Source organism: Dermacentor variabilis, chromosome 3 (assembly GCF_050947875.1).
Source record: "Dermacentor variabilis isolate Ectoservices chromosome 3, ASM5094787v1, whole genome shotgun sequence".
Lineage (NCBI taxonomy): Eukaryota > Metazoa > Arthropoda > Arachnida > Ixodida > Ixodidae > Dermacentor > Dermacentor variabilis.
The window spans coordinates 91,171,824-91,185,239 of record NC_134570.1 but is presented as its reverse complement, the minus strand read 5'-3'; the positions used below and the strand labels follow the sequence as shown (position 1 = coordinate 91,185,239).

Genomic DNA, 13,416 nt, shown 5'->3' with positions numbered 1-13,416 from the left:
CTACGCTGCGAGTAGCACTACACTAAACTGTCAGCACGTAGCTGACTACAAGCTGTTTAAGGGAGTTCCTGTGGTGTGAGACAGGTTCCAATGACCTAGGGAACGAAAAGGATCTCTTTGCCTGCTATCCAGAGCTGAGAATCGTCGGCAGTTTAATGGGAAACATCACCACACAGCCGAACGGTTTACATGGTGAAATTGCAGAGTAGCTTGTTTTTGACTTGGGATTTACATTTTCCAACGACTTGAGCACTGTACGATGTTGTGCGCAGTGTTGCCTTGAAGCGCGAGTGACAAGGCCAATTGCCTGCCCTGTCAAATCTTTCGTGGTAATTTACTCATTTCCCTAGTATGTTTAGATGACTGAAGCGCGCAAGATAAGAAAAACGCAGTGGAGTGGCGCTTCAGCACCTGACAGGTGTACTAAAACGTTCGCTTTTGTACCGTCGCCGTGCGCGAAACATTCAGCATTCTTTTTTTTTTTTCTTCCGCATAAGCTGTATTTACTCGGAGGGAATCGACTACGACGTGGTACAGACAACGCACCCAACAGACTACTTCATATAGAATGCTTAGGAGGCGCGTAATGCGCGCGTCTAATGTAGATGTCGCGCGGTACATTTCGCGATAGGGACATATCTGTGTCCGAATTTTTCCACCGCCATTGGCTCCCTTCCGCAGCTTGCCCGAAGGAGCCAGTCAGGATAAATATAACTCCCATCGGGCTCTATAGCGATAGAAAATGCACCTTGACGCACCCGTATAACATAGCGCAGCCGGTCGGGGTACTCGATACGGTGAAGTTGCGGAAACGCGGCGCGATGCCGTTGTCTGTCGTCTGGCATCAATGGTGATGTTTTTAGGGGCGGTCCGCTGGTGCCCTCCGCCCCGCTTATCAGCGTTCGTAAAGATAACGATCAGGCACTTTCCGCGCGACGACTAGCTATAGAGCGGCATAAGAGCAACGTGCGCACTTTTTAGCTCCGTCATGCCTATCTGCACACTCAAGACGAATCTTCTAGCGGGCAAAATTCCGAATGGTTTCAACGTAAGGTTTGCCCAGTATGTTGCCTCCCTGCTGAAGAAAGATATCGAGGTGAGATTGCGAACGTGTATCAGAGCGCATGCTGTACTTTAGGTGGGTGATAAGTTTGGTAGCTTTCGAATGATTTGATAGTGCACGCAAGTATAGCTTCTAAGCGACTATTTCGCCAGCCAACAGAAGATTTTCAGGCCAGAAAGCTTTTAAAGCCGCGTGTACGATTTTGACAGCGCATTACCCTTCAGCGCGTAGAACGTGACCCGTGCCATTTGTGTTTACAGAAAGTGACCGTTATTGTGGAACCAGGTTTGGAAATGTCTAGAGCCGGCACGACTGATCCCAACTGTCTGTGCTCGATTCATTCCATCAATGTGTTCTCTCCAGAGAAGAATAAGGAGTACGGCAGCAAATTGAGGGATTTCCTCTCGGAAAACTTGGCCTTGCCGCCGAAAAGGTAATAGTGCGTCTGGTTATTTCCCGTTCTGCCGGTGTCAAACTTGGCTATTCGCTTCGCAAGAAACATTGAGATGCACATAAACAGATTTTGGGAAGTTGCCGATTTCTGTTGGTAATTACGAACCACGAGAGCGCCTTGTTTTGCTTTAGTGCAGCTTCAGTGGTGGTAGGACGAGTGGTTGCCGTCTTGTGCCGTGAAGCCGGTTCCTTATTCTATGACGACACAACCTGCTTACGTTTCGCAGGCTGCGAGCTCCTCGCGCAAGACGCTATAGGCACATATATATGATTATAACATTGAAACCAAGTGTTCTCATGTATGTTGCAACGTTACTAGAACGTATAATGCGCATGCCGCGATGAAGGAACCACGGGAGGAACGAACGGAATCGGATGGTGTCGCCACGGTGTCGCACTTCTTTAAATGCTGCTTGATGTGCAATGCAAGCAATGTCGCACAACCTTTCTCAAAAATTGCAATTATCATGGCACTAATAGTTTTGCTCGCGGTGTGTATACGTCTTTTTCTTTTTCCTAGTAATAGGGCTTTTTTTTTTTTAACCTACAGTTCGTGCAAACTAGTGTGGACACTAGCTACACTCGTGTAACAAGTGTAAAAAAAAAAAAAAAAAAGCTCCCATGTTAGTTTGATTCCAACGCGCCATTATAGAAGCTTGTTTCAGTTTCGGTTTCGCTTTTCAAAGTTCCGGCGCGTTTGGTTCTAATTTTCATCACTTTGTTACTTTTCTTTCATTTTCAGGATTGTCATAACTCTGTACGACCTGAGTGCCAATGATCTCGTCTGAGAGTTTCTTCATTCCAGTTGCGGACTCTGCGCTGTGGCATTTGCGTCCCATTATGTGCAATAAAGAGTTTCGGCTATCGTGACTACCCTATGCGTGACATATATTTTTTTGACTCGTTATAAGTTGCGTCATATTGAAAGGCCTTGTCGAGTATCCAAAGCATCTGATAATGCGAGGCTGACGCGTGCCTCCACCATCGTGCGGATACAATGAGCGGAACGCACGACGTAAAACTGTTCAGCCTTGAGCCATGTCCGCTATGCCTTAATCGGTAGCAGAGATGCTTAGGTGACCGTGACAATCGTGAACATCGTGATCGGGACACTCGTTCTCTGGTGCGCCACGTTTTTTGCGTGCACGTATTTTACAGAGGAACAAGGAAGACCATTGTTTTCGAGAACGACAGCGCGATCGGCGTTGTGTGCGCTGCTCAGCGTTATGTTCCTTTCACTTTGAAGCTGAGACCGACGCTAAAACGAATGTCGTCCTCATACCTGTGAGTGCAGTGCAGTTATACAATGAACGCGAACCATTTATGTTTCGCCGTGAAAACAGAGGGATTTACCGCAGAGTGAGTGTTGAAATTCGCCTCCCAAGGTTTCCTCGCACACCAGTTTCGGTTACTACGTCGATACACATAACAAAGGTAAGTTTGTGAAAATTTACTTGTCCTATTAACCGAAATTATTTAAAGCCTCATTTCGCTGCTTCGTGCATCCCCTTGGGTTATCGTGTGCATGCTCATTTCGCTGCGTTCGGCCGCATTTACGTTGCGGTTCGGCAACTATGGGCTTAACAAAAATTTTGGAAGGGGTTGGTGCTGGCAGGCGAGCTCGGGGTCGCAGAAAATAGCTATCGAGTTTGTTTCACCATTTTTCGTTACTGTGTGCCATTTGAGCCCTGCACCACCGACATTGGACTATGACAACGACCGATTCCAGCGGAACTGCGTCTTCCTGAAGTGAGTGCCCGTTTCTCGTTTCTTTGAAGACGACCCCCACAGTCGTGTTCGTGTTTTTACCCAGTGCGCACTGCTGTCCCGTCCGCATCTTTTGAAATGTCAGCGGTCTTTTTAATTTCAAAAACAGGTGGTGTCACTGATAATGAAGCTTGTCTTGAACGCCGTACGATATACTAGCCTGCGTACATTCTTGCGCAATGTTTGTCACGTTGTGTCCAATCCGAAGAAAAACGCGCGCTCTCGTGAACAAATCTGGACTGTCAGTTGTGTGAACAGCTGGTGACGCACCGACGTATATCGGTCGCGTATCTGTCAGCTCTTTGCGCTGTTGTCGGGCTCCTCATCCTCCGTGACGCGCCCCGTCAAGTCGACTCATTTGTTTAACTAGCGCGTGTATTTCGACCTCCCGAGAAAACACCATCGATCCGTGCAGACGCATCGATTCGTCCAGACGGTTAAGGGTTCGTTCTCTTTTTCTTTCTTCTTTTGTCTCCAGCACCGCGGACAGTCCTTGTAGAACGCACTCGAGACGCCCCGCTTGTTTTCTTGGTCAGGATAGCCTTCGGTCATTGCGTGGGCGTGCGGCACGTACGTACTACAGTACTTGCAGATACGAGCGTGCGCGTTCTGTTCCTGCTGGCATCCGCGTTGGCAGGCCCTGGGCAGTGCTGTACGCGCATACGACCGGCCAGCTGCGTTTTTTAAGCCGGCGAATCGCTTCAGCAGTGTTGTTTGCGGGGCCGCAGTCTGCTCAGTCTATCCGAGGTACCCGTCGGTAGCATGTGAATGCTGTTTCACGCTAGCCAAACGTAACGAGTTGCCGTTGTGTAGTTCTCGGTTGGTGCCTATTTGTCTGCAAAAACTTGCGCTTTGCGAGGGAACAAATTTCACTACTGCCGTGCTGACGTTGGATGTTGTCCGTTCACGTTCGTCCGCGAAGAAATGCGCTAATTTAAAGAAGAAGAAAGGTAGAGTTAGCGGCGTGAGCGGTGGAAGTGGGGGAAATGCAGGAGGGACACGCTTGGCCGCGCTTCAAGTTTGCTGTAGCGAAGCAGTCGAGCGGAGTTGCTCAAAATGTTCTTGGGCGAGCGATGAGTTATTTGCCCGGAGACACGGGAGAGCCCGCAGGATGCTGCGACTACTGAGGGAGCCTGGACGGCTTGTTTCTGGCGCATTTGCTGCATACCGGGTGTTTCTTTCCCGAGCTGCGCTGTTGTCTATTCGTAGGTGTTAAAGGCCTTCCTCGAAGAGCAGGAAAAAAAAAAAAAAAAAGAAGACAAGTGAGCGACGACAGTTCAGTGCATTACGCTTGTTTGGGCTTCTTTCAGGTGCGTGTTACTCGAGCGAATAATAATTAAAAAAAATAATAATAGAAAGGAACGACTTTCGATGCAGCTTTTCTATCGAGGTGTTTCTTGCTTCTGGGGTCGAGCCAATACCGGAGGGACAGGCGTCATCGTGGACTCTTTGAGACGTCAAAGAAGGAGACACTTGGGCGCATGCGATTCGCGTGACATTCTGTCGTGAAACAACATCGTGCGAAGAAGAGCAGTTAGCTTCGAGATCTCTGTTCGACACAGGCACAAACCACCTGATTGTTGCGTGCGGCTAAGTAGCTCGCCACGGTAGTTGTTAGCAAGCGCACGGGACGCAATTAGGACGTGTTTAGGCCGGGCTTCCGGCATCATAGCCATTATAGTTCTTGCTTCTTTATAAACAGGGAAGACTGAATGACCCTGACGTATTGGCGTATATTGAATCTTTCCTTGCAAACCGTTCACAATTCGTGCAGCTGTAACTCCTCGTCAATTGCAGTAACATCTGGTGTACCGCAGGGATCGGTGCTCGGTCCCTTACTTTTTCTTGTCAATATTAACGATGTACCTATTAACCTTTCGAGTTCAATTAAACTTTTTGCTGATTATTGTGTCGTTTATCGTGCGGTTAAGAATACTAACGACGCTGAATCGCTACAAACTGACCTGGACGCAGTCTCTATCCGGTGTCATAAACGGCAAGTGACCCTTAATCGACTAAATACAAAGTGATGTGCTTTTCACGTCGTAAAACCGCAAATATTCCAGTGTATTTTAATAACAACACATCTTTACTACCTGTTACATCGTACAAATGCCTTGGTGTTCTTCTAAACGCGAACCTCCACTGGAATCGTCATGTCAGCCACATTGTCGTCAACGCCTGTCGCGTGCTGGGACATCTAAAAATAAGAATTTTCTACAGCTTCTTCTAGCTGTCCAGCTAACACTATATAAATATTTTGTGCGTGCTAAGTTAGTATATGCTTCGTCAATGTGGTACCTCCAAACTAAGTCACTAATAGCAGCTATTGAAGCCGTACAAAATCTCGCACTCCGTTTTATTTGTTCCAACTAAACGTTCAGAAAGCGTAACACTCATGAAGAATGCGTTATCGTTACCGCCCCTTGAGGTGCGCCGAAAGGTGTCACGACTGAGCCTTTTGTTTAAAATTTATCATTCTAACAAAGACCTAAGTAATGCACCGTTCATCCCGCCTACCTGTACATTTCATCACGCATTGATAATTCGCATAAGGTTGGCATCCCACTTTGCCGCACTACTGCTTGCTCGGCATCAATAATTTCCCGGATGTTATCGTAGTGGAACCACCTACCGGCAGCTTTACTTGCAATAGTGAAGAGGTAAAAAAAAAGAAAAAGAAAACCGATTGTTGGTTCATTTTGCAATAGATTAGAATATATGGGCTTCTTTTTTTTCTTCACGGTGTAATCCTTCGTGGCGCGATGATGCTCATTTTGCTCGTATATGCGTTGTTCTTGTTCTTAATGACATTTATATATTGCTCTTCCTAACTGTATTGTCATTGATTTGTATTATATAGCTATTGTGAGTGTTCCTATATAATCTTACACTTGTAATACCGCGTTTGTACCGTGTTTAATACGAATCCCGGCACAGGCGACCGCATTTCGATGGGGGTGAAATGCGAAAACGCCCGTGTACTTAAATTTAGGTGCACGTTAAAGAACCTCAGGTGGTCCAGATTTTCGGGGTCCTCCGCTAGGGCGTGCCTCGTAATGAGATGGTGGTTTTGGCATGCGTAAAACCCTATAATTTTTAGTGTTGTTATTACCTTAAAATCTTTATTGCGCACTGCATACTTTTTCTAATATTGTGTAATTTTAATTTCCTTCCCCTAGAAATTCTGTATAACGATGCTGAAAAAATTTTAATCTTCACGCTTTAAATATCATTTTAAATAATTTTATGTATCCTTCTTATGTTCCTCTTTGTAGCCGCCCGCTCCCCCCTCTAGTGCCCAGACATGGTCCGTGAGAGTACTAGAGTAAATAACTAAATGTAGACATCACACCGCTAACGACGCAGTTGAATGGACACTTAGTACAATAAGTTATTGCAACTCCCCGGTTTGTGTCTTTGGTTCCATTCGAGAGCAGTGCAGCCATTTCAGGCCTGATGAACAATGAACGAAACCCAAGCAGTCGCTGTCGTATGTAAACCGTGTAGTCACAGGGAACTGGGGCTGGAACTGTATAGCGGGGTCGCTATATGCGCTTTGTCCTCCTTCGGTTTTGCGTAGGGGCGTGCGAATACCGATTTTTGGGACCGAATCGAACACGAATGGAATAGTGCCCGAAGCGAATCGAATATCGAATAGTTTTCAAGTTTACCGAACAGCCGCTATCACCATTAATATAAAGCAACATTCACGTCTCATTGTTTTTCAGTTGGCGAGTTTCTGTCATTGCATGTATGGTGCGTTATGAAGCGGCGTTTATTAAAAGCACAGATGGAGCACTAGGAGCGGACAGGTCGTTTCTTCGCATGCACAGGACTCTCCAGAGCGTGTGGATGACCACAGTGCGGCCTTCATATTATGGCCACTTATGCATAGCACATGTACATAGTATGCACTTACGTCATTCAACGATACTCCGCGACTTCCGGTTTACAGCAGCGTCATCTTGGGGAACCTGTAGGCCTAAGCACGCGCCTTTTGATAAGGTACCCCAAGATGGCGGAAGCAGACGACAGCAGCGGATGTGACGTCACGTGCATACTATGTGTAAGTGACGTGGTTTGCTCCACAGTGCAAGTGGTCGTGTTAACGCGACAGCGTTAAGGCCCCGTGTCAGCGCGGGGCGCGAGATGGACGCGCCGGCCGACGCCAAGCGAAGGCGCCAGGAAAGCGCGACGGAGACGCGTTCCATGTGGTTGTCGCTTCCGTGAAATTGTAAGCGCGCCGTCTAGGCCTTGTTCCGCTCTTTTCCGTGTTTACGGTCACCTGCCTCCGGCGTAGTCAAACCGGCGCAGCTTTATATATGTATATATAGGAGGAGAAAGTGAGAGTAAATTTGTGCGTCTTGCAACAACGGTTTTCTGGAGCTCTCTTTACATGCGCGCGCGCGCGCACGGTAGAGAGAGAGAGAGAGAGAGAGAGAGAGAGAGAGAATGGAAGTGACCCGGGAAAATCGCGCACCGCACGAACCGTGCGTGCGGCCCATTTGAGTGCACGATGAAAGCGAAAAACCTTGTTCAGGCGTTACGACTGCATTTGGGGCCTCAGAGCGCTCACCGCGGAGTGAGGCAAAAAGCGCCGGCATGCCGTGCGCTTCGAGTATATGCATCGTTTCAGTTGCCGAGCACTGCATGCTAAAGAAGAAAATACGCTGCAGTCCAGATATTGCAGCTGATCGATTGTATGATGCAATATCATCACCATGATTGCACTGCCAGCCAGTTCAGCCAGCGTTACGGACGTTACGAGGGCCCAGACGTCGTGCACAGATGGGCGGAACGTCTGTATACCAAGTCACAACCGACCTTTGATTAAGCACCACATTTTATTACCACATGTCCGGATTCGGTCCGGCTTTAAAAGTACCGTCTCCGGTGTTGACCCACGCAGTTAACTATTACACTCTATCCCGGGATCGGCTCAGTTTACAATTAAACTGTCTCTGGCATTTCCCCACTTGGCAACAAACGGGCTACCAGGCAGAAAAACTAAGAGGGGTGAAATGTAGGCTATATATAAAACGATCGCTTTCATGAAAGCTCAAGGAGCGTTGAAGCGTTTTTGCAAACAGTATATTGAATCCAACCTAATGCACCAGGATCAGTGTTCCACTATCTCTCCTTTTTTCTTCCTTTTGTCGCTGCTTTTCTCAGGTGATCGTGAAATATTGCTCTTCTCATATCGCTTACTCCTGATCAGTGATTGAATTTTAACAGTTGTTGTTTCGAATAATCCGCCAGCTTCCTCGGTATTGTTTCATAATGGTTTTCAGGCATACCTTCTTTTTTCCCTTGAACAACAGCCGCAACAACAAGCAACACTGGACGAACCCGTGTGACGTTCTTGCTTCCCGATGGGCTATAGCGTCACCGGTGGCTTTTCCGCCGCACTGGGCGGGGTTGATGAGACAAAATCTACAGACATTAGACAATGTTGTCACCTGCACATTAAAGAACGCCACGGTGGTCAGAATTGATCTGGAGTCCCCCACTAGCTACGGCGTGCCTCATAATCATAACGTGGTTTTGGAACCTAAAAAGCACAGAATTAACAACAACAACAACAACAACAACAACAACAACAACAAAAGTCGTGCAGTCGACAAAAGTCGTGCAAAAGTCGACGATACCCGCAGGACGCCTCATGCAGAATATGCATGAGGCGTGAAGCGTGATGCCTGAAGCGAGTTTGAGGCATTTGCACGGAGCAACAACCCCAAGGTGTGCTTGTAAAGGAACCGCAGATTCGCCCGAAGGGCGACGAGTTTACAGCGCTAGAACATTAGAACATTAGACGAAGTGAGGCTCGTATTTTTGGGGGCAGTATCAGTTGCTGCAAGCATTCACTCACTAAATAAACACACGTGACGGTCGCGCGCCCAAATACACACATAGTCAGAGTTCAGTCTATATCACCGAAAGGCACTCGCGGTCACAGCCATGGCTTGATGAGCTGCCGCTTGCTTCGCCGGTTCATTGCGCCTCGCCGCCGAAACTCGGCAGATCACGTGACCTCCAAACACTGGGCGCCCGGGAAGGCAGCGCGCATCGAGGTATCAGTCAGCCTTCTATAAATAAACACAATCTGTAATATAATAGACGATAATCTCGCTCGCTGTCGCCCTCGCATTCGTAGCAAATCGCCTGGCACGCAACACTCGGCGCGCGCGGGCCGCGCATGCGCAGTCGCACCTGGGACAGCACGGCGGCGGCGCGAACCGCCTCGAATCTCCGCGCAATTGCTGTCGCAATGATGTAAGCGGTGTTGTTGACCCCGCAAGGAGTCCAGGGGCGTGTGATATGTGGAGGGAACGGAGCAAGAAGAGCCGCGGATATACAGCTCCGGTCTGTCCCGAGGGGGTGGGGTGAGGATACGGCTTAATTAAGAAGGATGTGTGGTGCAAGGTTAAAATAGGCGGAATAAACAAGAGCAGTACAACTAACAGCAATTAGGATCACGAACTCCCGGTGCACGCACACATTTGATGTTCCGGCAGGTATGACTCGGGCAGCATGGTTTTCGTGTGCCCTATAGCGACGAAAAAACAAAGTGACTAAAAGAAAGAAAGAAGGAAAAGCCCAGAAAACTGCGACTCGATGCAGCGACCGTGTGGCTCCGTCAGCCCGAACATCTCTCCGACCAGTGATGGTGATAACTTATATCGGCATTCCACCCTCGAAAAAGGGGCGGATACAAATAGTGACACAGCCTTGTTGAGCTAGTCAGGTTTTACCACATCTGTTGCACGCGACCGACCCGTGCAGACGTCTGGCGCAGGTACTGCGTGCAACTGCGTAAGCGAGGCCGCAGGCAAGCGCACGCAACGCAGGGCACCGTACCGCAGCACTGGTCAAGCAGAGCGTGGCGGTCGTTCATCGGAAGCGCAGCGTCCGTGGAAAGCCCATCAGAGCTCTAGGTGCGGGCAGTCTCGCGGCAGACTTTCCGGGAAACGACTCGTATGGCGGAAGTGCTGCTAAACTCTTGTCGCTTTGCGTCTGCATACGTACACTGCCGACTTGTCACCGCGTGCCTCGTACAAAAGGGTCGTGTATCTGCGCTCCGCGCGAGCAAGAAAAAAAAAAAAACAACGTTTCGAAGGTCGTTTGCGCGTAACTGTTGAGGGTCCGTCGCGCATAAACCCCTTCCGAACTTGTTTCGCGATGCATGCGATTGGAAGAGAAGAAACATTTGCTGCCACTGGAAATGACCGTCCTTATAGACATAAGCGCACGCTAGGCACAGCCGTTCAGGTATACTCCCAATCCTGAGTGACTTCGCTCCTGGCACTACTGTAACTTCGGCAAGGTTTATTGCTCGTACTTTACCGTTAAGTATAAAAGAAAAGAGCGCAAACTGGCGGATGTGCTGCTTTCGTATTTTTTTCTTTATTTTACCCCGGTACATATGCTGTGGCGGTGGCCCTTCTTGGGACTTTCGGTATTTTCATCTTTTTTTTTTCAGTAGCGTTGTCTATCCGGTAGTCGGTGAGGCCGTCGGAGCGGAGCCCGTGAAAAGGTACTGTGTCGGTACCGCTCTTTTATTCAAGTAAGATTTTATTCATTTGACTTGACCTCGGGGCAGCCAATCATTGAGGTGTACATAACGTGCGTATAGATGCGACCGTGACGTCGGTTCGATACGCTTCGCGCGTCGCTGCCACGACATCCGAAGTCCAGACAGCGTTAGCAGCAGTAACAGCGTCGGGAGGACTCCTCGCATCTTGTCGCCTTCGCTCGATGGATGCGAAGGCCCTGCGCACACGACGAGTTTGCAAGAGAAGGGGTGGATGGGCGCTAGACAGCTGGAATACAGCACTACCAGCCTGCGATTTCTTTCTTTCTTTGCATCCTTCCGTCGCCCGGTGCGACGACTTCCGTCGTCCGACACTGAACTTGACGAGGCGGCGTCCCTTCGCCTCACCTCCTTGTGTGTGCGTCATGCAAGGCAGGAAGAGAGAGAGAGATAGGAAAGAGAGGAAGAGCAGCAGGGGTGGTTACGTGTTGTGTACATATGCGCAGCAGCAGCGAGATGATGATGCACGAAGAGAGGAACCAAGGGGGGCCGAATGTGTATACGGAGAAAGGAGGAGGAGAGAAAAAAAAAAGTAAATCGCGGGCGTTGCACGCGATATCACGACCCGGGAGCAACAGTGGCCGCAGCAGCAGCAGCAGCATCTTCTCTCTCCTCCGCAGCCGTCACGAAGCTGCCGTCGTCGTCGTTCTGACGCCCTGCGCGCATTTTTTATTCTCTCGCCCTGTTTGAGTCATCCTCCTTTCGTTCTTATTTTGTTGCTCTAGGCGACGATCTTCTCTTTCCTTTCTCCCCCCTTCATTGGTGGTGCCGTTCGTGTTCACCGTGGAAGTGGCGTGCAAAGAGGTTGGAAGGGGGGGGGGGGGGAGGTCAGTTGGCGGCCCGCGAATGTGTCGTTCTCTGGCGGGCGCCCATGCTGAGAAGCGGCTGACGGGGGGCATGCCTCCATAGGGGCGCATACGGTGCATGCAACGCAGCTCTGGCGAAGCAGACAGACAGACGGACGGGCGGGCAGAGCCGCATATACGCATAGCATCACCAGCGTCGGCATCCTCTTTGGTCGAGCGCGCGCGGTCATCGCACACTACGACTGCCATACTACGGGTCACCGGCTGCCGGCTGCAACGGCTCAGTCGTTAGGAGCACGTCGTTAGCGCGCTGCGGCAGTTGCATTGTATAGCCGGCCGAAAGCAGATCACTTCCCTCCCCCACCCTTCCCCTCCTCCCGGCTGGCTCGTCCCTTTGCCCTGGAAACGGCCCGCTTCACCCGCCGCGGTGCAGAGGAGGAAGAGGCTCGCGCTGCGAAGCACAGTCGACATCGCTGGTCCGCGTGTGTCGTCCCTGCCAGAAGAGGAGACTGACCGCGTCCCGCCAAGGTTCGGGTTAGTGCACCGTCAAGAGCGCCACCGACGTCCGTCCAGGCCTCTGGAGTAACGGAAAAGACACCGCTGGTAGTGCCCTGCGTCACCCGTGCCTGCGCTACTGTGGAGCCGGGCGGATCTGTCCGGGCTGTCACCGGTGTCTCCAGAGGACCGCCGCGGGTGGACTCGTAGCTGAAGATCCACTCGGTCCGCGTGCAAGGCTCTGCGTCCGCCCGGTCTTCTCTCCTTCGCGAAGTGTGTGCACGACACGGAGCGGTCTCCTGCGGCGTACTCCGACGTCGCCGTCTGCAAATTCTCCCGTGGGGCCTCTTCCTCTCTGTAGTGGACGGGGGTCCGTCCTGCAGTGTACACGTGCAACACCGTATACCCGGCAATGGTGCTCGTGGTCGGTGCCGTGGACAGTTCGGTGCGCCTGTCGGCGACGAGCGGCGGCGGCGTCCACGCGTCCGACGCGTTCGGATGGTGCTCGCCGTCGCGCCGGCCACTGGTGATGACCGAGTCGGCGGCGACGTCCTTGGGCGCCCTGCTGGCGGCGCCCACGCCGCCCCTGCTGCGGCGCATCCTGCTGCGGTCCCACGGTGACGCACCGATGGGGGTGAGTTGGTTGATGCTGTGTGGAGGCGGGAGAGGGGCCGTATATTGAAGGGGAGGGCCCGCATAGGTGGGGCGGCTGCGCGAATGCGGCGCTGCATGCCCGGGCTGATGCTCGAGCATACTTTGACAATCCGTTGACATCTAGTATGTAGCTGTTCGGGCTGTGGCGGATCGAAACCGCCAGATGCAGCCTACGAGAAGAATACGCTAACTTGGGGCGTCAACTTTCGATTTAATTGGAAGGGTCTAGTTTTGAAGTAAGGGACTGGCGGAAGCCCGCAAAGCGGAGGAAGGTTCATATGAAAGGAAACACGATCATCAGTCCGACTGCAGCACGAAGCTACAGTGGAATGGTTTCTCATTAAAAAAAAAAAAAAAAACTTCGCAGTTCAAAAAAGAATTCCTAGCGCGATCCGGGGAACGAACTCGCCACCAACGCCTTGGTCGCGGGATCGTTCGCGCACATACTCACCAACGCTCGCACTCGACCCTCGGCGTCCACTCACGTTCTTACTCGCCTCTTCAAGCTCGCTGTCAGTCTGACTCTATAGTTGACGCCCACGTTATAAGACCATTCGCCCCTCTTCATACTCAGGTCCGCTCAA

General features: G+C 50.6%; 2 protein-coding genes across 5 annotated transcripts in view; both read left to right on the top strand.

Annotated features, from left to right (window-relative positions):
• The first annotated feature begins 748 nt into the window (after window positions 1-748).
• LOC142576032 (D-dopachrome decarboxylase-like) lies at window positions 749-2,386 on the top strand. Its single transcript, XM_075685920.1, has 3 exons — window positions 749-1,096; window positions 1,324-1,496; window positions 2,259-2,386. Exons 1-3 carry the CDS (start codon window positions 989-991, stop codon window positions 2,302-2,304), a joined length of 327 nt encoding a protein of 108 aa, XP_075542035.1. The 5' UTR covers window positions 749-988; the 3' UTR covers window positions 2,305-2,386.
• Window positions 2,387-3,091: 705 nt separating this feature from the next.
• Window positions 3,092-13,416, top strand: part of LOC142576030 (uncharacterized) — a 155,598-nt gene continuing 145,273 nt past the window's right edge. Inside the window, exon 1 of one of the 4 annotated variants that reach the window (XM_075685917.1) lies at window positions 3,092-3,265. Coding sequence is in view for 3 of the 4 variants with exons in the window: in XM_075685915.1 (XP_075542030.1) it covers window positions 12,591-12,812 (222 nt within the window). In the remaining variant the exon portion in view is untranslated. Of the gene's footprint in view, window positions 3,266-12,055; window positions 12,813-13,416 lie in introns of those variants that run through there. The other 3 variants (XM_075685915.1, XM_075685916.1, XM_075685919.1) reach the window with 3 other exon arrangements.